This window comes from Ranitomeya variabilis, chromosome 4 (assembly GCF_051348905.1).
Source record: "Ranitomeya variabilis isolate aRanVar5 chromosome 4, aRanVar5.hap1, whole genome shotgun sequence".
NCBI classification, from domain to species: Eukaryota; Metazoa; Chordata; class Amphibia; order Anura; family Dendrobatidae; genus Ranitomeya; species Ranitomeya variabilis.
Window position 1 is genome coordinate 500,430,191 of NC_135235.1, and position 22,452 is coordinate 500,452,642.

General features: G+C 42.0%; 1 protein-coding gene across 4 annotated transcripts in view; it reads left to right on the forward strand.

The window, feature by feature from the left end:
• Positions 1 to 7,315, forward strand: part of PSME3 (proteasome activator subunit 3) — a 41,443-nt gene extending 34,128 nt beyond the window's left edge. For all 4 annotated transcript variants that reach the window (XM_077252018.1, XM_077252016.1, XM_077252017.1 and 1 more), the window contains one exon: positions 6,993 to 7,315. In XM_077252018.1, the coding sequence (XP_077108133.1) occupies positions 6,993 to 7,073 (81 nt within the window). In that variant the 3' untranslated portion in view covers positions 7,074 to 7,315. The remainder of the gene's footprint in view (positions 1 to 6,992) is intronic.
• Positions 7,316 to 22,452: the final 15,137 nt, after the last annotated feature.

Consider the following 22,452-nt stretch of genomic DNA (forward strand, 5'->3'; position numbering starts at 1 on the left):
TAATTTACTGAGATAATGACTTTTGGGTTTTCATTGGCTGTAAGCCATAATCATCAACATTAACAGAAATGAACACTTGAAATATATCACTCAGTTTGTAATGAGTCTATATAATATAGGACTTTCACTTTTTTGTATTGAAGAACTGAAATTAACTTCTAGATATTCAGATTTTGTGATATGCACCTGTATATCTCCATCTCAATACTATTACAACCCATCTGCACCCTGCGAAAGAGGGGACCAGTGGGCAGTTAAAACTGGATGCATATCAGGCTCCGTTCTGTAAATTCTACTGTCAAAGAATGACTATTGCACATAGTGTTCTCAAACTTAGCTATGGCAGCCCAGGAATGTGTGTAAAAAAAAAAAAAATTTGCATGTACAGTTGAAACCAGAAGTTTACATACACTATATAAAAAGACACATATGCATGTTTTTCTCAATATCTGACAAAAAATCAGAATAAACCTTTTCAATTTTAGGTCAGTTAGGATTTCCATAATATTTCCCAAATGCCAGAATGAGAATGTTTTTAAGGCATTTTTATTACGTACTGCAAAGTCATTGCCCTTAAACTGAATGACTTGGGTCAACCATTTGGGATATCCTCCCACAAGCTTCTCACAATAGTTGGTTGCAATTTGGAGTCATTCCTCCAGACAAAACTGGTGTAACCGATCCAGGTTTGTAGGTCGCCTTGCTCGCACCTGCCTTTTCAGCTTTGCCCATAAATTTTCAATAGGATTGAGATCAGGGCTTTGCGATGGCCACTCCAAAACATTGACAATTGTTATCCTTAAGCCACTTTGTCACTATTTTGGTAGTATGCTTCTGGTCATTGTCCAAGCGGAAGACCCATTCTCGCCCAAGCTTTAACTTCCTGTCTGATGTCTTGGGATGTTGCTTCAGTATTGCCACATAATCTTCTTTTCTCATGATGCAATATATTTTGTGAAGTGCACCAGTCCCTCCTGTAGCAAAACAACCCCATAACTTGATGCTGCCACCCCCATGTTTCACAGTTAGGATGGTGTTCTTAGGCTTCCCTTTTTCCTCCAAACATAAAGATGGTCATTAAACCCAAAAAGTTTAATTTTAGTTTCATCAGACCACAGGACATGTTTCCAAAAATTAAGGTCTTTGTTCCTGTGTGCATTTGCAAACATTAATCTGGCTTTTTTTTTTTTTTTTTTTGTTTCATTTTAAGTAATGGCTACTACCTGGCAGAGTAGCCTTTCAGCCCATTTTCATACAGCACTTGTTTCACTGTGGATATTGATGCAATCTTTCCGGTTTCCGTCATCATTTTCACAAGGTCTTTTGTTTTTGTCCTTGGATTGATATGCATATGTCAGACCAAAGCACGTTCATCTCTGGGACACAGAACCCATCTTCTTCCTGAGCGGTATGATGGCTGGATATTCCCATCTTGTTTGTACTTGCGTATTTTGAAATTGTACCCAAGGATGAGCCAGACTTCTGCAAGTCCACAATTCTCTTCCTGATATTTTGGCTGATTTATTGAGACTTTCCCATGATGCTACACAAAGAAACAGTGTGTTTCAGGTGTGCATTAACCCCTTCACCCCCAAGGGTGGTTTGCACGTTAATGACCGGGCCAATTTTTACAATTCTGACCACTGTCCCTTTATGAGGCTATAACTCTGGAACGCTTTGACGGATCTTGGCGATTCTGACATTGTTTTCTCGTGACATATTGTACTTCATGTTAAAGGTAAAATTTATTCGATATAACTTGCGTTTATTTGTGAAAAAAATGGAAATTTGGCGAAAATTTTGAAAATTTTGCAATTTTCCAACTTTGAATTTTTGTGCCCTTAAATTACAGACATATGTCACGCAAAATACTTAATAAGTAACATTTCCCACATGTCTACTTTACATCAGTACAATTTTGGAACCAAAATTTTTTTTTGTGACGGAGTTATAAGGGTTAAAAGTTGACCAGCAATTTCTCATTTTTACAACACCATTTTTTTTTAGGGACCACATCTCATTTGAAGTCATTTTGAGGGGTCTATATGATAGAAAATACTCAAGTGTGACACCATTCTAAAAACTGCACCCCTCAAGGTGCTCAAAACCACATTCAAGAAGTTTATTAACCCTTCAGGTGTTTCACAGGAATTTTTGGAATGTTTAAATAAAAATGAACATTTAACTTTTTTTCACACAAAATTTATTTCAGCTCCAATTTGTTTTATTTTACCAAGGGTAACAGGAGAAAATGGACCCCCAAAGTTGTTGTACAATTTGTCCTGAGTACGATGATACCCCATATGTGGGTGTAAACCATTGTTTAGGCGCATGGCAGAGCTTGGAAGGGAAGGAGCGCCATTTGACTTTTCAATGCAAAATTGACTGGAATTGAGATGGGACGCCATGTTGCGTTTGGAGAGCCCCTGATGTGCCTAAACATTGAAACTCCCTACAAGTGACACCATTTTGGAAAGTAGACCCCCTAAGGAACTTATCTAGATGTGTGGTGAGCACTTTGACCCACCAAGTGCTTCACAGAAGTTTATAATGCAGAGCCGTAAAAATAAAAAATCATATTTTTTCACAAAAATGATCTTTTCGCCCCCAATTTTTTATTTTCCCAAGGGTAAGAGAAGAAATTGGACCCCAAAAAATGTTGTGCAATTTGTCCTGAGTACGCTGATACCCCATATGTGGGTGTAAACCATTGTTTGGGCGCATGGCAGAGCTTGGAAGGGAAGGAGCGCCATTTGACTTTTCAATGCAAAATTGACTGGAATTGAGATGGGACGCCATGTTGCGTTTGGAGAGCCCCTGATGTGCCTAAACATTGAAACTCCCTACAAGTGACACCATTTTGGAAAGTAGACCCCCTAAGGAACTTATCTAGATGTGTTTTGAGAGCTTTGAACCCCCAAGTGTTTCACTACAGATTATAACGCAGAGCAGTGAAAATAATTTTTTTTTTTTTTCTCAAAAATGATTTTTTAGCCCCCAGCTTTGTATTTTTACAAGGGTAACAGAATAAATTGGACCCCAAAATTTGTTTTCCAATTTGTCCTGAGTACGCTGATACCCCATATGTGGGGGGGAACCACTGTTTGGGCGCATGACAGAGCTCGGAAGGGAAGGAGCGCCATTTGGAATGCAGACTTAAATGGATTGGTCAGCAGCCGTCACGTTGCATTTGCAGAGCCCCTGATGTACCCAAACAGTACAAACCCCCCACAAGTGACCCCATATTGGAAACTAGACCTCCCAAGGAACTTATCTAGATGTGTTTTGAGAACTTTGAACCCCCAAGTGTTTCACTAAAGTTTATAGCGCAAAGCCGTGAAAATAAAAATTCTTTTTTTTTTTTCACAAAAATGATTTTTTAGCCCCCAGTTTTGTATTTTCACAAGGGTAACAGGATAAATTAGACCCCAAAAGTTGTTGTCCAATTTGTCCTGAGTACGCTGATACCCCATATGTCGGGGGGAACCACTGTTTGGGCGCATGACAGAGCTCGGAAGGGAAGGAGCGCCATTTGGAATGCAGCCTTAAATGGATTGGTCTGCAGGCGTCACGTTGCATTTGCAGAGCCCCTGATGTACCCAAACAGTACAAACCCCCCACAAGTGACCCCATATTGGAAACTAGACCTCCCAAGGAACTTATCTAGATGTGTTGTGAGAACTTTGAACCCCCAAGTGTTTCACTACAGTTTATAATGCAGAGCCGTGAAAATAAAACATCTTTTTTTTCCCACAAAAATGATTTTTAGCCCCCCAAATTTTTATTTTCCTAAGGATAACAAGAGAACTTGGACCCCAGAAGTTGTTGTTCAATTTGTCCCGAGTACGCTGATAACACATATGTTGGGGTAAACCCCTTTTTGGGCGCACGGGAGAGCTCGGAAGGGAAGGAGCACTGTTTTACTTTTTCAACGCAGAATTGGCTGGAATTGAGATTGGACGCCATGTCGCGCTTGGAGAGCCCCTGATGTGCCTGGACAGTGGAAACCCCCCAATTCTACCTGAAACCCTAACCCAAACACACCCCTAACCCTAATCCCAACGGTAACCCTAACCACACCCATAATTCTAATCCCAACCCTAATCCAAACGTAAATGTAATCCAAACCCTAACCCTAACTTTAGCCCCAACCCTAACTTTAGCCCCAACCCTAACTTTACCTCCAACCCTAGCCCTAACCCTAACCCTAAACGTGACTGAAATACGTGGCACTGAAATACGTGGCACTGAAATACGTGGCACTGAAATACGTGGCACTGAAATACGTGGCACTGAAATACGTGGCACTGAAATACGTGATACGTGGCACTTAAATACGTGGCACTGAAACACGTGGCACTGAAATACGTGGCACTGAAATACGTGGCACTGAAATATGTGATACGTGGCACTTAAATACGTGGCACTGAAACACGTGGCACTGAAATACGTGATACGTGGCACTGAAATACGTGGCACTGAAATACGTGGCACTGAAATACGTGGCACTGAAATACGTGCAACTGAAATACGTGGTACTAAAATATGTGGCACTGAAATACGTGATACGTGGCACTGAAATACGTGGCACTGAAACACGTGCCACTGAAATACGTGATACGTGGCACTGAAATACGTGGCACTGAAATACGTGGCACTGAAATACGTGGCACTGAAATACGTGGCACTGAAATACGTGGCACTATGACTGTCAGAAAATGTTCATTAAACGGTTAGGGGTGAGGTTAGGGGTAGAGTTAGGGTTAGGGTTTGGATCCCTTTATCACCTTGATGGTGGTGGGTGGCTTTTCAGTGTGTTTTCTGTTTTTTTCGATAAAAATGCATGCGTTTTTAACGCAAACAAACGCATGTGCTTAAAAACGCAAGAAAATACTGCAGGTTGTATTTCTGAAAATGAACGCATGCAGAAAAAAACCGCATGCGTTTGAAAACGCGACCAAACGCGTACAAAAAAACCGCATGCGTTTTCAATGTTAAATATAGGGAAAAAACGCATGCGTTTTTTTGTGCAAAAAAACGCTGCAGACAAAAACGGAAGTGTGAAACCAGCGACGCTTTTTATAGCAAAAAAGTTTTTGCGTCTCCACATTTTGAGACCTATAATTTTTCCACATTTGCTCCACAGAGTCATGTGAGGTCTTGTTTTTTGCGGGACGAGTTGACGTTTTTATTGGTAACATTTTCGGACACGTGACCGTTTTTGATCGCTTTTTATTCCGATTTTTGTGAGGCAGAATGACCAAAAACCAGCTATTCATGAATTTCTTTTGGGAGAGGCGTTTATACCGTTCCGGGTTTGGTAAAATTGATAAAGCAGTTTTATTCGTCGGGTCAGTACGATTACAGCGATATCTCATTTATATCATTTTTTTATGTTTTGGCGCTTTTATACGATAAAAACTATTTTATAGAAAAAATAATTATTTTGGTATCGCTTTATTCTCAGGACTATAACTTTTTTATTTTTTTGCTGATGATGCTGTATGGCGGCTTGTTTTTTGCGGGACAAGATGACGTTTTCAGCGGTACCATGGATATTTATATCAGTCTTTTTGATCGCGTGTTATTCCACTTTTTGTTCGGCGGTATGGTAATAAAGCGTTGTTTTTTGCCTCGTTTTTTTTTTTTTTTCTTACGGTGTTTACTGAAGGGGTTAAGTAGTGTGGCAGTTTTATAGGTTGGGTCGTTACGGACGTGGCGATACTAAATATGTGTACTTTTATTGTTTTTTTTTTTTAATTTAGATAAAGAAATGTATTTATGGGAATAATATTTTTATTTTTTTTTCATTATTTTGGAATATTTTTTTTTATTTTTTTTTACACATTTGGAAATTTTTTTTTTTACTTTTTTACTTTGCCCCAGGGGGGGACAATACAGATCGGTGATCTGTCAGTTTGCATAGCACTCTGACAGATCACCGATCTGCGAGAAGTGCAGGCTGCTTCACAGTGCCTGCTCTGAGCAGGCGTCTGTGAAGCCACCTCCCTCCCTGCAGGACCCGGATCCGCGGCCATCTTGGATCCGGGTCTGGAGTAGGCAGGGAGGGAGGTAAGACCCTCGCAGCAACGCGATCACATCGCGTTGCTGCGGGGGGCTCAGGGAAGCCCGCAGGGAGCCCTCTCCCTGCGCGATGCTTCCCTGCATCGCCGGCACATCGCGATCATGTTTGATCGCGGTGTGCCGGGGGTTAATGTGCCGGGGGCGGTCCGTGACCGCTCCTGGCACATAGTGCCGGATGTCAGCTGCGATATGCAGCCGACACCCGGCCGCGATCGGCCGCGCTCCCCCCGTGAGCGCGGCCGATCGGCTATGACGTACTATCCCGTCGGCGGTCATACGGGCCCACCCCACCTCGACGGGATAGTACGTCAAATGTCGGGAAGGGGTTAAAATACATCAGGTGTCTCTAACTCAGCTTTTTGGCAACATCTATCAGATGCACATGACATCATCATATGGGCAGTCCGCAATTGTTTAAAGGCATAGTCATCTCAGTGTATGTAGACTTTTGACCTTGCAGCAAGTAATAAAAATGTCTTAAATCAAAAATGTCTTAAATCATTCTCTCTCCCTCCCCCTCTCTCTCTCTCTCTCTCTCTCTCTCTCTCTCTCTCGTCATTTGGCAAATACTAATCATTGTTAATCCTAATTGACATAAAACGGGAAAGGTTTATTCTGATTTCATGTCAGATATTGAGAGAAACATGCACATGTCTTTTTATATAGTGTATGTAAACTTCTGGTTTCAACTGTGTATGTCTTAAAAAAAAAAATAAAAAAAAAATGTCACAGTATGGCAGTATTACGGTGTTCTTTTATGAATTCTTTCTAATGGGTGATGTCTCTCCTTGTGGAGAGTGACTTGCCAGGGTAAAGAGACTTACAGGCCGTTCAGTTCTCCTCTGGGAAATAATATGCATTATCTTTGTGTTATTCAATCATTTATTATTTTTTCTTATTCTTTTTAGGTGACGTTGCACGATATGATCCTAAAAAACATTGAGAAAATTAAGAGGCCCAGAAACAGCAACGCCGAAACCCTCTACTAACCAGCGTGTCCTCATACCCCCTTCCCCTACAACTTTTTAATTGTATTCTGTGTTTTAGATGTTTTTTTTTTCTCTCTCTCTTCCTTTGAAGTTAAAAGGAGTAAAGACCATCATTGCCTTGTTTGAACTTTTTGACGTCCTTACCACCAGGAAGGGAAAGAAAGTGCTCTGGAAATCGGTGTGCTGGTTTTTGTTTAAAACTGCTCCTTTCCCTCTTTCAATAAATTTGACTGCTAAATAATTATTAGGAACCCCTAGTCACTGACGAGGAGCACTGATGCCTTATCGTGTGTGGGCTGCTGAATCCTTGGAGTTTTCTACAAGTGGCAATCACAATCCTCTGGCACTTTGTGGGTCGTGAACCCCATACTAAATGTGTTTTTGGTAAAAAAAAAAAAAAATGAAGTCAAGTTTAAGTTGTAAGTCAAAGCTCCTTTCTATTTTGTGTTCATTCAGTGCTAGCAAATTATTGAGGTTTCTTCCAAATTTGGACCTAATTATTGCATGGTGTGCAAAAATGAAATAGCAAAGCCACCAGCACATGTCTGTAGAATTTCATTGTGTGGCCTGCTTAAAGGTGTTGTCAACCACTAAGACAAGTTCTTCTCGATTTGAGTGTTTGGCGGCGATAACGTACCTATACTCGCCTCCTCTGCCGGCGTCATTCCAGCGGTGTCGGTACTCGCATTCCCTGGGTTCTCGTGAGGTTGTTACAACACATCAGCCCTTCACACAATCACCGCTGGCGTCACTGTCCCAGCCTTCAGATAAATTAAACATCAAGAGGAAGTCGGAGAGCAGCCGCAGCTCTGGCGTCCTGTTGATGTTCAATACATCCTAAGGCTGGGACAGTGACGCTAGCGGTGATTGTGTGAAGGTCTGATGTGTCATAACAACCTCACTTGAGCCCCAGGAACGCAAGTACTGACACCACTGGAACAGCACGGGAGGTGAGTGTGTTTTTTATTTCATCGGCACCAAACGCTCAGATCCAGAAGGGGCTGTCCTAGTAGTAGACAACTCCTTTAATTAGCTCTTAGTGTCTGTATTATCTAACCCCATTGGAACATCCCCAGTTTTAACCCGTGAAGTGTTGGATATCTTTCCATGGAGTATAATCAAGGATATTACAACTCAGATGAAGAATTGTACCATGCAGTCATGTTTTCCTACCATGGGATTGTATTCCGCATAACTTACAGCAGGGAGGAAAAAATTGATTCTCCCCAATGCTGTGTAGTGTAAACATTCACTATACATTTTTATAGCTTTTTCCCTTGTTTAACAAAAAATTCTGTACTGGTTAGTGACATTGTGGAGTAATAGGACTGTGGTACTCCTGAGTTTCCACCACATCCCCTTTATGACTAATTTTATAGCTGGCCTTTAAAGTGGGTGTCTGGGATTTTAGGAAAGTTACATTGGAGCAGGAAATGTTAAAAACAGAAAACCTAACCATTACTCGCCCTTTTAATCCACTGCAGTCTTATATTGGTAAAGTCACGAGGCTGCTTGTTGTGATCTGTTTGGGTTGTCTTGGTGGAAGAGCTGGGGATACATGGGGTAAAATTCATAAGCTGTATTAACAGAGCATTATTAGTTAAAGGTGCTCTTTTGGGTTTTATCAAAATGAATGTATGATTTGCTCAGTTTGCAATATCTTCTGTAGTTATTGAGCTCTTACATCGCGGACCATTGCCACATAGCTTGCATTGGCGGTGTAGGATGCATTCCTCATCTGTAGATTTCCCGGGTGCCCTGTACATATATCGGCAGTAGATATATGTATGAGTCTAAGCAAACGCAAGGGCTAGAGAGCAATGGTGGAAGACTATGCCAGGATAGCCGCTAATTGCTCTTTTCTAATTTAGAAATATAATACTTCCTATATTTAGGTCTGTAATGATGATATTTGCATGTCTTCTGAATGGTAAGCTGATAATCATTGGAACATTTCACGGCATTGAATAATTCTGTTAATGTCGGCCTGTTTGGCATGGGACTTTTCCAAGCTTTTTTTTTTTTTTTTTTGTACCATGCCTGTCTGGATCACAATCAAAGGCAACGACTCATACGTAGTAGGTGACTGCTCTTTAGGCTTCCTTACACCAGACCTGTTTTTTTTTTTTGCTTTGTAATCTGGCTATCATTGCTCCTCACTGTTCCATTTTTACCATAGGTATTTTTTTATTGTGGGCCTCCACTTTCAGTTTGTATGAATTAGCATACCGTTATAGGTCATTTAGTGTATATGTATATATGTGTGTGTGTGTGTGTGTATATGTATGTATGTATATATATATATATATATATATATATATATATATATATATATATATATATATATATATAATTTTTTTTACACACATTTGTGCTCAAAAGTTTACCCGCTTTCTTGGCCTTTTTTCAGAGAATACGAAGAACCTCAAAACTTTTCCTCCACTCATGGTTAGTGGCTGGGTGAAGCCATTTATTGTCAAACTACTGTTTTCTCTTTTGAAATCATAGTGACAACCCAAAACATTCAAACGACCCTGATCAAAGCTCACATACCCCATTTCTTAATACTGTGTATTGCCACCTCTAACATCAATGACAGCTTGAAGTCTTTTGTGGTAGTTGTGGATGAGGTTCTTTATTTTTTCAGATGGTAAAGCTGCCCACTCTTCTTGGCAAAAAGCCTTCAGTTCCTGTAAATTCCTGGGTTGTCTAGCATGAACTGCGCGCTTGAGCTCTCCCCAGAGTGGCTCAATGATATTTAGGTCAGGAGACTGAGATGGCCACTCCAGAACCTTTACTTTGCTCTGCTGTAGCCAATTACAGGTTGACTTGGCTTTGCGTTTTGGATCGTTGTCATGTTGTACGGTCCGAGTACGTCCCATGCGCAGCTTCCGGGCTGATGAGTGCAAATTTGCCTCCAGTATTTCATAATGTGCTGCATTCATCTTTCCTTCAATTTTGACCAAGTTTCCTGTGCCTTTTTTAGCTGGCACATCCCCAAAACATCAGCAATCCACCTCCGTGCTTTACAGTAGGAATGGTGTTCCTTTCATCATAGGCCTTGTTGGCCTTTGTCCAAATGTAATGTTTTTGGTTGTGGCTAAAAAATTCAATTTTAGTCTCATCACTCCAAATTACCTTGTTCCAGAAGGTTTGAGGCTTGTTTCTGTGCTGTTTTGCATATTGTAGGCGAGATACTTTCCGGCATTTGCGCAGTATTTGGGAATCGACCATGCAGTCCATTTTTCTTCAAGTGCCTCCTTATTGTGCATCTTGAAACAGCCACACCGCTAGTTATCAGAGAGTCCTGCATTTCAGCTCTTATTTGTGGGCTTTTCTTTGCATCCCGAACAATTTTCCTGGCAGTTGTGGACCACATTTTTGTTGTTCTACCTGACCGTGGTTTTGTTTTTTCAGAGCCCCTGATTATCCATTTGTTAATCACAGTTTGAACGCTGCTGACTGGCATTATCAATTCCTTGGAAAGATAAAACACAGTAGTTTGACAATAAATGGTTTCACCCAACCACTAACCATGAGTGGAGAAAAAGTTTTGGTGTTATCATTCATATTCTCTGAAAAAAGGCCAAGAAAGAAAAAATTCTGCTGGTGTATGTAAACTTTTGAGCACGTGTGTGTGTGTGTGTGTGTGTGTGTGTGTGTGTGTGTGTGTGTGTATTGTCTGCTGGATGCAGTTGTAGAAGACTAAATTGGTCTGCAGAAAACCTAATATCTGCTCATGACCCATGTGAGCAGATGCTGGGTTTTAAAATTCTAATTGCACAAGGTTAGATGGTTCAGCAGCGTATGATGTGGCGTTTGAGGAGCGTGTTGCTACTGTAGGTTACTTAGTCATAGCCTAAAGTGTTGGCACCCTTGAAATTGTTCCAGAAAATTGAAGTGTTTCTCCCAGAAAATTATTGTAGTTACACATGTTTTGTTATACACATGTTTATTTCCTTTGTGTGTATTGGAACACCAGAAAAAAAGGCAAATTGGGCATAATTTCATATAAAAATGACACAATTGCCCGGACCAAACTGTTGGCATTTTCAACTTAAAATTTGGTTGCACATCCTTTAGAATAAATAACTGCAATCAATCATTTCCTATAATCAACAAGCTTACGCGTCTCAACTGATATTTTGGATCACTCTTCTTTTGGAAATTGCCCCATGTCTCTCGTATTTTAAGGATGGATGCCTTCTCCCAAAAGCAATTTTTAGATCTCTCCACAGGTGTTCTCTCTCCACTCTCCAGTGCTTATTTTCAATCCATTTATGGGTGCTTCTTGATGTGTGTGTTGGGGTAGTTGTCCTGCTGGAAGACCCATGGCCTAGTACGCAGACGCAGCTTTCTGACACTGGTCACTACATAGTGACCCAAAATGCTTTGGTAATTAGATTTCATGATGTGTTGCACATGGTCAAGAGAGCCAGAAACAGCAGAACTCCAAAACACCTTTGAACTTCCACCTTATTTGACTGTAGGTACTGTTATTTTCTTTTGTAGGCCTCATCCCAGTTTTGTTAAACAGAATAACGAACGTTAATTAAAACCTCTATCTTGGTCTTATCTGTCCACAAGACTTTCACAGAAGGATTTTGGCTTGTGTTTCTTTGTGTATGTTTTGACAAACTTCAGTCTACCCTGAGCCTGCAGGACAGCTTGCATTTGTTTGGAACTTGATTGGGGCTGCTTATCAACCATCCGGACTATCCTGCCTTGCAACCTTTCATCAATTTTTCTCTGCTGGCCATGTCCAGGGAGATTAGCTAGAAGTGTCATGGGTTGTAAACTTCTTATGTTGCTAACATTAAGATCTCTGGAGATGGACTTGTAACCTTGAGATTGTTTAACAATTTTGGTTCTTAAAGGGAACCTGTCATCCCCAAAATCGAAGATGAACTAAGCCCACCAGCATCAGGGGCTTATCTACAGCATTCTGGAATGCTGTAGATAAGCCCCTGATGTATCCTGAATGATGAGAAAGTCCTCTATTCTATTTTTGGTTCCCATGCTTAGTGTGGCGCGCACACCATGCAAAGATTGAGTCTACTTCCCTCTGTATCTGGTTTCAGGTGTGATTTTTATATTGCCCACACCTGTTACTCGCCACAGGTGAGTTTGAACGAGCATCACATTTTTGAAACAGTTGTTTACCCACAATTTTGGAAAGGTGCCAACAATTTTGTCCAGCTTATTTTGGGGGGGTTTGTGTGACATTACATCAATATTTTTTTTTCTTGTTTATTTTGTGGTGTTCCAGTACACACAGGAAGTGTGTATAGCAAAGTGTGTAATTGCAATACTTTTCTGAGAGAAATACTTAATTTTCAAGGGTAGTCAACTGTATTTGGCAGATGGCCTGCATGTACTTATGGCAGAGAAACAAAAAAAAAAAACAGAATGCAGACTAGACGTTCACGTTAATTTTCCTGAGAACATATAGATACAGTAGGTAAAGTGGCTGCATGTTGGGTTACTGTATGCCCATCGGCTCCGTTCATTTTCTGTCAATCAGTTGCTGTAAATCAATCACAAATGGGTAGTCAAACAGTTGTTGGTTTTTTTGTTGGTTTTTTTTATATATATAAAAATTGATTTTCTAAAATGTGTAAGATAAAGACCCCCATACACAGATAAAAGTTGACTGGATTGGCTGACCACTCAGTCTGCATAGGGTCCTCTTGATCCTGCCCTATTCCTTTTTGTTTGACTGGGAGGTGAGCCACAGCCAGATGATTCTGGTGGTGTCCGTATGGAGAGCACTCGGCCGGACAGTCCTGTGTATGGAGATGTCATGAGAGATAGCGATTAGTATGTTCAGCTATGGAATGTGTATTGCCAACTATATTGATAAGCTTGGCTTATGTTAATAGGGCCAGGGAATCCTGCTGAGCACAGGGCAAGTGGTGGCCTGACGTTAACTGGAGAGCAAATCATCAATGGACTCTGTAAAGGTTTGCTACATAGTTCAGCATCTTTATTGCAGCATATCATTTAGACACTGCATCCATGACATTTTGCCAGTATTTTTCTGGTGAGCTAGTTTGCCTTTTTCTCCCATTATGTTTGGTGTGCAGAAATCGCATGTCTGAGTAAATGGGGTCAGGCACACCTTAGCTGCAGACTGAAGCAAAGCTGAAAGATGTATGCCAATTTTTCTGCCATTTTTGCACACAACTGTGAAGGTAATCTTGATCTAGTATAAGACCTATACAGGTTCGTCGTTTCTCTCATTGAGGGATATTGTTACCTTGTCTTTTTATAATTGGCAACCTTCAGTTGTATGGATGAAAATGGCTTCGAGTAATTTACCACTTTCACAATTGTTATATCAAAGTTAAAACAGCGCTACTCTTGTCCACTGGTTGTGTCTGGTATTGCAGCTCAGTTCTACTCATTTGGCTGATACAATGCATATGGACAAAAGTGGTGCAGCTCCTGTGAAAGACAAACTTTTTTTATTTTATTTTTTCTTAGGATTTTTACAGCCTCCATCTGGGATAAATGAATTTTTCTTCTGATTGGTGTTATCCCATCCTGAAATTGTATATTTTTTTTATCATTGTCATTTTGGGTCTATATTGTAAGACGTTTTGATCATTTTTCTTTGCTGAAACAACGTATGTACAATTTTTAAATGTCAAGTTATTAAAAATGTTCATCAGATGTGTTTTGTAAATGGTTTCTCTGGTGCTGATTTTTATTGTCCGTGTGCAAAGGTTGTAGAGATGTCTGATCCTTGCATAGCGAGCATGTAATAGTAAAGGGAGATGATACAGTTTTGTATTATGGTACTGCATTATGCTGCAAACCTGCGTCCGAAATTTGAGTACAGTTGCAGCCAAAAGTTTTGAGACTGGCACATCATGGCTGGTTTTAGGATGCATTACTGTCCGTATAACACAGGTCTCATTGTAGCGCTTACCTTTTCTGCCCTGTACAATCATCCAGATGACTTGGTCTGAAGGGGGCTTCATCTGAGCAAATCCTGTGTCATACCAACATGAATGCGTCCTGAGACCATTCATGTGTGTTGTGTGACTGCTTTTCATCCATGAATTGCTAATTTTGCCCAATGGTGCTTTCACATTGCGCTAGTCAGAACCTTTTGAAGCATATGTTTGAATACCCCCCACACAATGGGATTCGGGCGTATGTGCAGAGGCCATAGACTAATGGTGACGGCAGAGTGAACATGCACCATTTTCAGGGGTGTATTACTACTAGAGATGAGCGAACATAGTCTGCTCCCTCCTTAGGCCTCTTTCACACTTCCGTTTTTCTTTTTCCGTCACAATCCGTCGTTATGTGAAAAAAAGCAGATCCAGCAAATGGTGCTGCTGGATCCGTTTTTTTCTCATAGACTTGTATTAGCAACAGACTGTGACGGATGGCCACACGTTTCATCCGTCGTGCACTGGATCCATCGTAAAATTGCTGTCCGGACGGAGACAACGCACAGAGGAACGTTTTTTTCTGTGCATTGGAAAATCGCTCAACAACGGATCCTGCGCTGCCCGTCGTTGGCTATAATGGAAGCCTATGGACGCAGGATCCGTCGCTGACTGTAGAAAGCAGGAATCCAGCGACGGGTTTCGTCTTTTCATACTGAGCATGCCTGGAAGAATTTCCCTGACAAGAAATTCTCTCGCTCTCTCTTTTTACTATTTATGCTGCCTATGCAGCATCAATAGTAAAAAGATATGTTAGAAAAAAAAAAAAAGTGATATTCTTACCTTCCGGCGCCCCCCCCCCGCAGCCTTCCTGATGCTGCCGGCAGCTCCGATTCCCAGTGATGCATAGCGAAATGACCCAATGACGTAGTGGTCTTGTGAGACTGCTACGTCATCACAGGTCATTGTCTCGCTATGCATCACTGGGAACGGAGCATCGGGAAGGCTGCGGGGGCCGCCGGACGGTAAGAATATCACGATTTTTTATTTTTATCATGGGTTGTGTTGAGTATGCGTTTTCGCAGCGAAAAACCGCGGCGAAGACTCATACTCAACATGTGCACATAGCCTTCTAGGATGCACTGGAACCGTTTTAAAAAAAAAAAAAAAAAAACTAAAAAACGGCTCCAGTGCATCCATTCCAAGTGTGAAAGAGGCCTTATTCAGCAAGAATAGCTGCGTCAGGCACCCGGATACCTGGAGCGCTCCTGATAATTATTATTATTATTAGATAATAAGCTGTTCTGTGCCGCAGCTGCATGTGACAGTCACAGCAGAGCATGGAGAGCCTGTGTGTTGTGACTGTCACACAGCCGTGACACATGCAGCTGCGGTGCAGAACAGCTTATTATCAGGAGTGCTCCAGGTGCCTGATGCAGCTATTCGGTAAGCGCTATAGCTTGCCGAATAAGGAGGGAGCCGGAGATGTTCGCTTATCTCTAATTACTACAGGAGGTGGACACCCAGATGCTCTCTGCTTCGTCTGTGTCTGCCGCCTGCAAGTGTACTCTACTGAAAAGGATGACTGTCAGGACGTACGTTTGCTCTGTCTGTATAATTACAGTCTATGGCTCCATCGGCGAAATATGTCCAAACCTAATTTTGCATTAGGGGTTTGGACGTATGCCTCGACGGGACCCACAAACACATTGTGAAAGCAACCTAAGAACACTTCCAGGAATAAAGATTGGTATCTAAAGCTCCTCCAAGAGCAGCTTCTCCAAACAATCCAGCATTGAGACCCTTTTTACAAAGCAAAAGTGATAACTAGGAGGTTCCGTTAACAAGACATTGAAAATGACCTCTGCCCGGTCACTCCACAGATCTCAATCCCATTGAAAACCTTTAGTCAATTCTCAAAAAACAGTTGCACAAGCCAAACACACATTATTGTAATAAACTCCAAGCACAGAATAGGCAAGAATGGGTTGTCAATCAAGATTTAGCCCACAAGCGGAGATGCAACATAAGAGCGAATTTGAAGAAGTTTTGAAGAATAACGTTCAACATGGTAAATATCGGGGGCCAATTTATCAAAGAGTTCATGCAACAAAAGTGGTGTAAAACTTTGAAAAAGTGCAATCTTTTTGCGCAAAGCAATTTGAGACTCGGTGTCTCCACGCCACTTTGGATCAGCTGTGCAGGAGTGAGAGTACATATCATATGTCCTTCCGATTCATGAAGTGTCAGTATTTAAGCCAAAGATGCTAATCCATTCATTGGAGTAGCATTTATTGGGTGGCGCATGGAGGCACACGCCACTGAGAAGGGTTGGGTGCTTCTTAATTTGACACCTATTCCTTGAAGACTTACGAAGCGTGAGCTATGCAAGTATTGAATTGGCTCCAATGAGTCTTTGCATATGCCTGATGTATTTGTCCAAAGTTTAAAGACTTGTGAAATGCTTATAGTTATCCTTCTGTAACCATAGAAACATTTGACAAAGATCTAAAAACACAAATTTTGCTTTTCACAAAGTTTTTCTTCAGGCTCGTCTGTAGGCCACAGACTTTTGCCATACATCTTGCAGTAAAATACTTGTTTGTCTTGTATCTTGCAAATGGGACAGGTGTGAAGATGCTTTTCATATGCCTTGCTAATGAATTGTATGAGCCTATATAGCAATTTCCAAAAGTAGCCTTCTTGGAATCGCTCTTTCACAAACTAGCATTTTGCTGGCCACCTTGGTTTTTTTTTTTCTTCTTCACCATACTGTTCCTGTTTTCACAATACAAACCACTCATTATTACATAGATTTAAGACCTGATGAGGCCAGTGTACTTATTTTGCTAATCCAGCCTCCCTACTAAGACCTCATTCTGCAGCTGTCAGTATTGCTGGGAAGGAAAATAATGAATATGCATGAACTCCGGAGCTTTTTCATTCTATAGCTAGACAAGTAAATATGCTCATCTTTAACAACCAGACTATACTGCCATTCTGACATGGATTTTCCCTGTAAGTACATTAGTCTCGTCAGGTTTAAAGGGAACCTGTCACCAGTTTTGGCTGATATAAAATACGGTCACCGCCTTACACAGCATTATAGAATGCTTTATAATCAGTCCTGTATCTGCCCGCAACCTGACCTGTAAGAGAAGAAAAATAACTTTTATTATACTCACCTGGGGGGTGGTGCGAGGGATGCCGCTCTTCTTGGTCCAGTGCCTCCCATATCCTTGTGATGGTGCTGGGAAAGGTCAGAGAGGCCCGGCACCTGTGCACTTTGTAGTACTGTGCTCTGCACTCAACGAGGCACATAAGAACGCCTGCGCAGGAGCTCGATGCCGAGGAGACTATGTGGATGATGCAGCGACGCATCATCTACATGAAGCAAGCAGGAGGACGGCGATCATAAGAAGATGGGAGGCACCGGACTGCCCCACAAGTGAGCATAATAAGTTATTTTTCTTCTCTTCCAGGTCGGGTTGGGGGCAGATATACAGCATTATAGAATGCTGTATATCATCCCTGAAAGGTGGTGGCCATATCTCGTATTAGGGTTGAACAATTAATATAAATGTTCAATTCTCTAGTTGCCTACTCCTGGCCTAATGGATATTGATCATGTGCACTAAAGAAATACACCAGACACAGTCAGCTGTAACTCTCCTTGATCAATGTGTGGCTCAGCTCCAAGAAGGGAATTTATTAGTGAAAACACAATGTTATATATCTCCTGTAAGGGGGCTCGGTTATCTCTAAAATGGGAGTGATCGGATGTATTTCATTGGTTAGTGGGTTGGGCATGAGCAAGTCCATGGGCGGATCCATGAGGTCATCAGGGTGGGTTGGTCCGTGAGGTCATCAGAGTGGGCGTCGCTGTGGGTGGATCCATGAGGTCATCAGTGTGGGCGTCGTCTTGGATACCAGACCACACGGTCTGGTGAAACAGGAAATGGCGGCCATCTTCAGTGTCTTCATTGTTCATCTTGGATACCAGACCACACGGCTCTGAGAGAGGAGATGGCAGCCATCTTAAGTGTCTTACTTTGTCTGAGGAAAACTTATGTAAGGTTAAACAATACATGTTATAGGTTGCCTCTCTCAATTACCTTATGTGTTGAGGTTAATTAAGTATTTGATCTTATGGCTCTCCTCAACAGTCCCCCCTAAATACTTTATTAACCTTTTCTTTTATCTTGATCCCACCGTGGTTCCCTAACCCATCGATGTTAAGTGTTATTATGACATCAGAGGCTTCATGACAATATGGATGCTATAGACACCAGAGAATGTGTGACCAATTATGGGTATACTGAGGAGGTATATCGGAGCGTGTTACCAGTGTCCTCGGGACTTCCCAACCTGCTGGATCTATTACTCTCCAATCTCCCATCTCCATGGTTACTTAGAGTAAAATACACATGCGACTAACCCTGTTGTACACATCCTAGATCTGACCGTCTTGCCCGGGAGGGGGAATTGGAGTTTTCACCAGTTTGAGACAAGTTTTCCCTTATGGAAAACCTCCCTTTGTAGCTGGACTTTGACAAGCAGGTCAGATCCTACTCTGTCCCTACCTGTCTAAGAAGTTTACAATGTGAGAGATGGATCCAGGAGGCGCTCAGCAATCCTGACCGAAGTAGGCACAAACTTGCATACAGCTGCTCTGACTGCCTAGTTGTGGACTGTAAAAGACCGAAGAGGGCCTAGCTGTTCTATGTCTGCAGAATAACTCACCTCCTGAGCTATGAAAATGGGCACTGATGTTTTTACTCCTCTTTCGATCATTTTCCTTACACAGGGAAGAACACAACAAACAATAATAGCTGCAATGATTAGGACGACGAGGATAACTACGCCTATCTGAGCTAGCCATCTCTGCCACCCCTTCATCCATGAAAAGTATTGGTCCCAGGGATCTTCTACACCTGAATTTTTCTTTAATTCTTTTTGTAGGGAGTTCAGCTTTTTTATGGCTACTGTAACCTTCCCTGTGGGACCTGTATTATCTGGAATATAGGTACAGCATGCAGTTTTCACCATTTTGCAAACACCTCCTTTTTCTGCCAATATCATGTCAAGGGCCATTCTGTTTTGAAAAGCCATTATTGATGTAGGGCCTAGTTGGTCTGCCAAACCTTGAAGAGCTTCTCTAGTGTAATTGACAAATCTCTGTTGATTATAATAGATGTAATTGATCCAGTCTACATTTTTATTTATAGTCACTAAGGGTAAGATAAACGATTCAAAACCTGCTTTGACTTGATCCCTGGCTTTAAATTCATCTGGTACCCCCCTTGGGACTCCTATAGCATCGATATAAATGTGGGGGTCAAAACTGCCTCTTGGTTCCAAATTTGTTTCCCGTTTTGTTCTGTGGAGATTTTCTGAAGTTAAGGCTTCCTCACCTTCTGCTGCTATGTAGAAGGGCATTATGGCTTTGGCTAGTGTACATTCTCCTATCCACTCTCCTTCTAAATGAGTTCTGATCTTCATGTCTCCACATATCCAGAAAACATCAGAAATAGACTGGGTTTGGTTAATCAGGTCCCCTCTGCTTGCATTACTGTATCTGCTGCAATATCCCTTTGTGAAATTACCCAAAAATATGCTCCCTTCAGTATTAGTGTAACAGGTGTACTTTCCTGGGTATATGGTGATGCCTTCACCTGGATTAGGTGTTTTTGTGACTATGGGATACTTCTTTTTCCAATTTTCGCAATTTGTTTCATCAAGGGATTTGTTAGTAAACAGACTCAGGAAACATTTTTCCACATCTGGGGGTAAATCTAGAGGGACAGATCCCAAGTGGGGTCTCGCTCCTGCACAGACAAAGCAATTAGATTTATTATATTGATTGGCTGTATATTTCATCCACTTCAACCATAAGTTGGTCTCAGTGTATCCTGTTTCAATGGCAAGAATATCTTCAAATGTGGGGTTTGCAATGGCTGTCACCTTGTTAAGAGGGTTTGAATGCTTATTTTTATCTTTTGGGGACATTTCTTTTATATCTGCTAATATGAATTGACCTAGATGGGCACAACTGGCACACACACCATTTACATATGTACCCAGCAGATAGGTGCCATTATCGCCAGGTTGAGGGTTCTCCAGGTTGAGGACTAAAGGGTTGCATTGGCCAATGGTATCACAGGGTTTGAGGACTTTTGTACGGGAGAGTGTCATCCTAGTGAGTAGGGATTTGCCCTGTGAGTCCTGTTTTCTTGAGGCTGTGTTTGGTCTATACCCCCAATCTTCACCAGTGTTCCACCCGACCGCCCTCCATGAACTACATGTTCGTCCCCATCCATCACCTGTAACACATATATATTGTTGTCCTGATCTCAGCTGTGCCGGTTGACTCATTGTGGAAGGTGAGGAAACCCACTTAGTGTCGCACTGTACTACATCACAATAATCAAATTTAAAAGAAGCAACGTGTGCAGTAGTTTTGTACCAGAATGTGATCACCCCCCCAGTTTGGGTGATTGCGACCTGTTGTGCTCCTACAAAGGAGTATAGAATGGCACAACACACAAAGTAAAGGATATGCAACATTATGTAGAGGGTTCTGATGGAGGCACGAACTTCTTGCAGTGAGAGGCGTGTATCCACGTCGGTCTTCCTTCAAGTTTGACCGAAGTAGGAGTAGTCAGGAGCACTTGGTAGGGACCCTCAAATCTCAACTCCAGGGAAGTCTTTCTGACGAACTTCTTAACCAGCACGTAGTCACCGGGTTGGAAAGTATGGGTACCTTCAATGGAATCTGGATCTGGAATGGATGATAAAACTCGTGCATGTGTTACTGACAGTTCTTTAGTAAGGGCAATGACATATTTCACCAAAGTATCACTTCCTAAGGCTAGCTGTTGTGGAAAATATTGACCCAACCTTGGAGGCCCCCCAAAAAGAATCTCGTATGGTGTAAGTTTAGTGGGACCCCTTGGAGTGTTTCTGACTGAGTATAAGGCAATGGGCAAAATGTCTGTCCAAGGAAGTCTGACCTCCTGACTGGCTTTCAGTATTTTATTTTTCAAGGTGCCATTCAATCTTTCTACTTTCCCACTGCTCTGAGGGTGATATGGAGTATGTAAACCCAAATCCGCTCCCACCAGTGTCCATAGTTCCTTAGTCAGTGCTGCAGTGAACGCAGGTCCTTGGTCACTCTCAATTACCTCTGGGACCCCATATCTGCAGACTACTTCAGTCATCAGTCTCTTAACAGTCACTCTGGCAGTCATGTTTGTTACTGGATAGGCTTCGGGCCATCCTGAGAACATGTCAGTCACTACCAGTACATACTCATACTTCCCTACTTTTGGCATTTGAATGTGATCAATCTGAATCCTCTGAAAGGGATAAAGTGGTTTAGCCAAATGTTTCTGAGTAACTTTCTGAGGCTGTGCTGGATTGCATGTTGCACACACAAGGCAGGACTTGAAATAATTTTGGGTGTCAGTAGAGATCCCAAGTGCCATATAAATCTTCCAAATCAGGTCATTCATCCGATTCTTGCCTCTGTGGGTGATACCGTGTGCCCATTCTGTCACTGAGGGGCACAGATTACGGGGTAGACAGACCTTTGTGTTCACCCTCCAGCCTCCATCTTCATCCTTTTTAGCTCCTCCTTCTTGCCATGACTTCTTTTCATCATCTGATGTCTTGATGTATATGGATAATCCTCATAAGAGAGGCTTTAGTCCCTTCTTCAGTGTCTTGTGACACGTACACCGCTGCTTTCTCTTTCCTAAATTTATCCACAGCATAGGTTTTTGCTGTTTTGTCAACAAAGAAGTTCCCCCTTGCTTCTGGAGAATCCAGTCTCCCGTGAGCTTTGATCTTGATCACTGCAACCTTTGAAGGTAGATCCAGAGTGACCACAAGTTCTTGCATGGTAGCAGCATGTTTTAGAGGAGTTCCACTGGACGTTGGGTATCCTCTGGCTGCCCAGATACTGCCGACGTCATAAGCCACTGCAAAAGCGTATCTTGAATCCGTGTAGATGTTGACCATCATCTCCGTCGCTTTAAGTTCCGCTTCTTGTGCAGACGTGCGGTGGTAGGGATCCGGCTGAGATGACCTGGTCATGTGTAACCATGGCATATCCCGTATGGAACCTTCCTGTTTCATCTGCAAATCTGGAACCATCAGTGAAGAACGTCAGGTCAGCATGTGGGAGTGGGTCTTCAGACACGTTTTTCTTGGAGGCTGCTTCTTCCTGCATTTGTTTGAGACAGTCATGATCCTCTGAGTGTGTAGAGGCATCTTCTCCGAGAGCATCAGTATCATCATCCACATCCCCCCTGGAAAGAGGAAGCAGCGTGGACAGTTTGAAGATGCTGCAGCGGACAAGAGTGACATTATCCGGAACCAAGAGCCAACATTGGAGTCTCATATGACGCTGCACCAACAGATGTTTAGGTTCCAAGAATAGCAATTATGTCATGTGGAGCCATTAAGAGAACTGG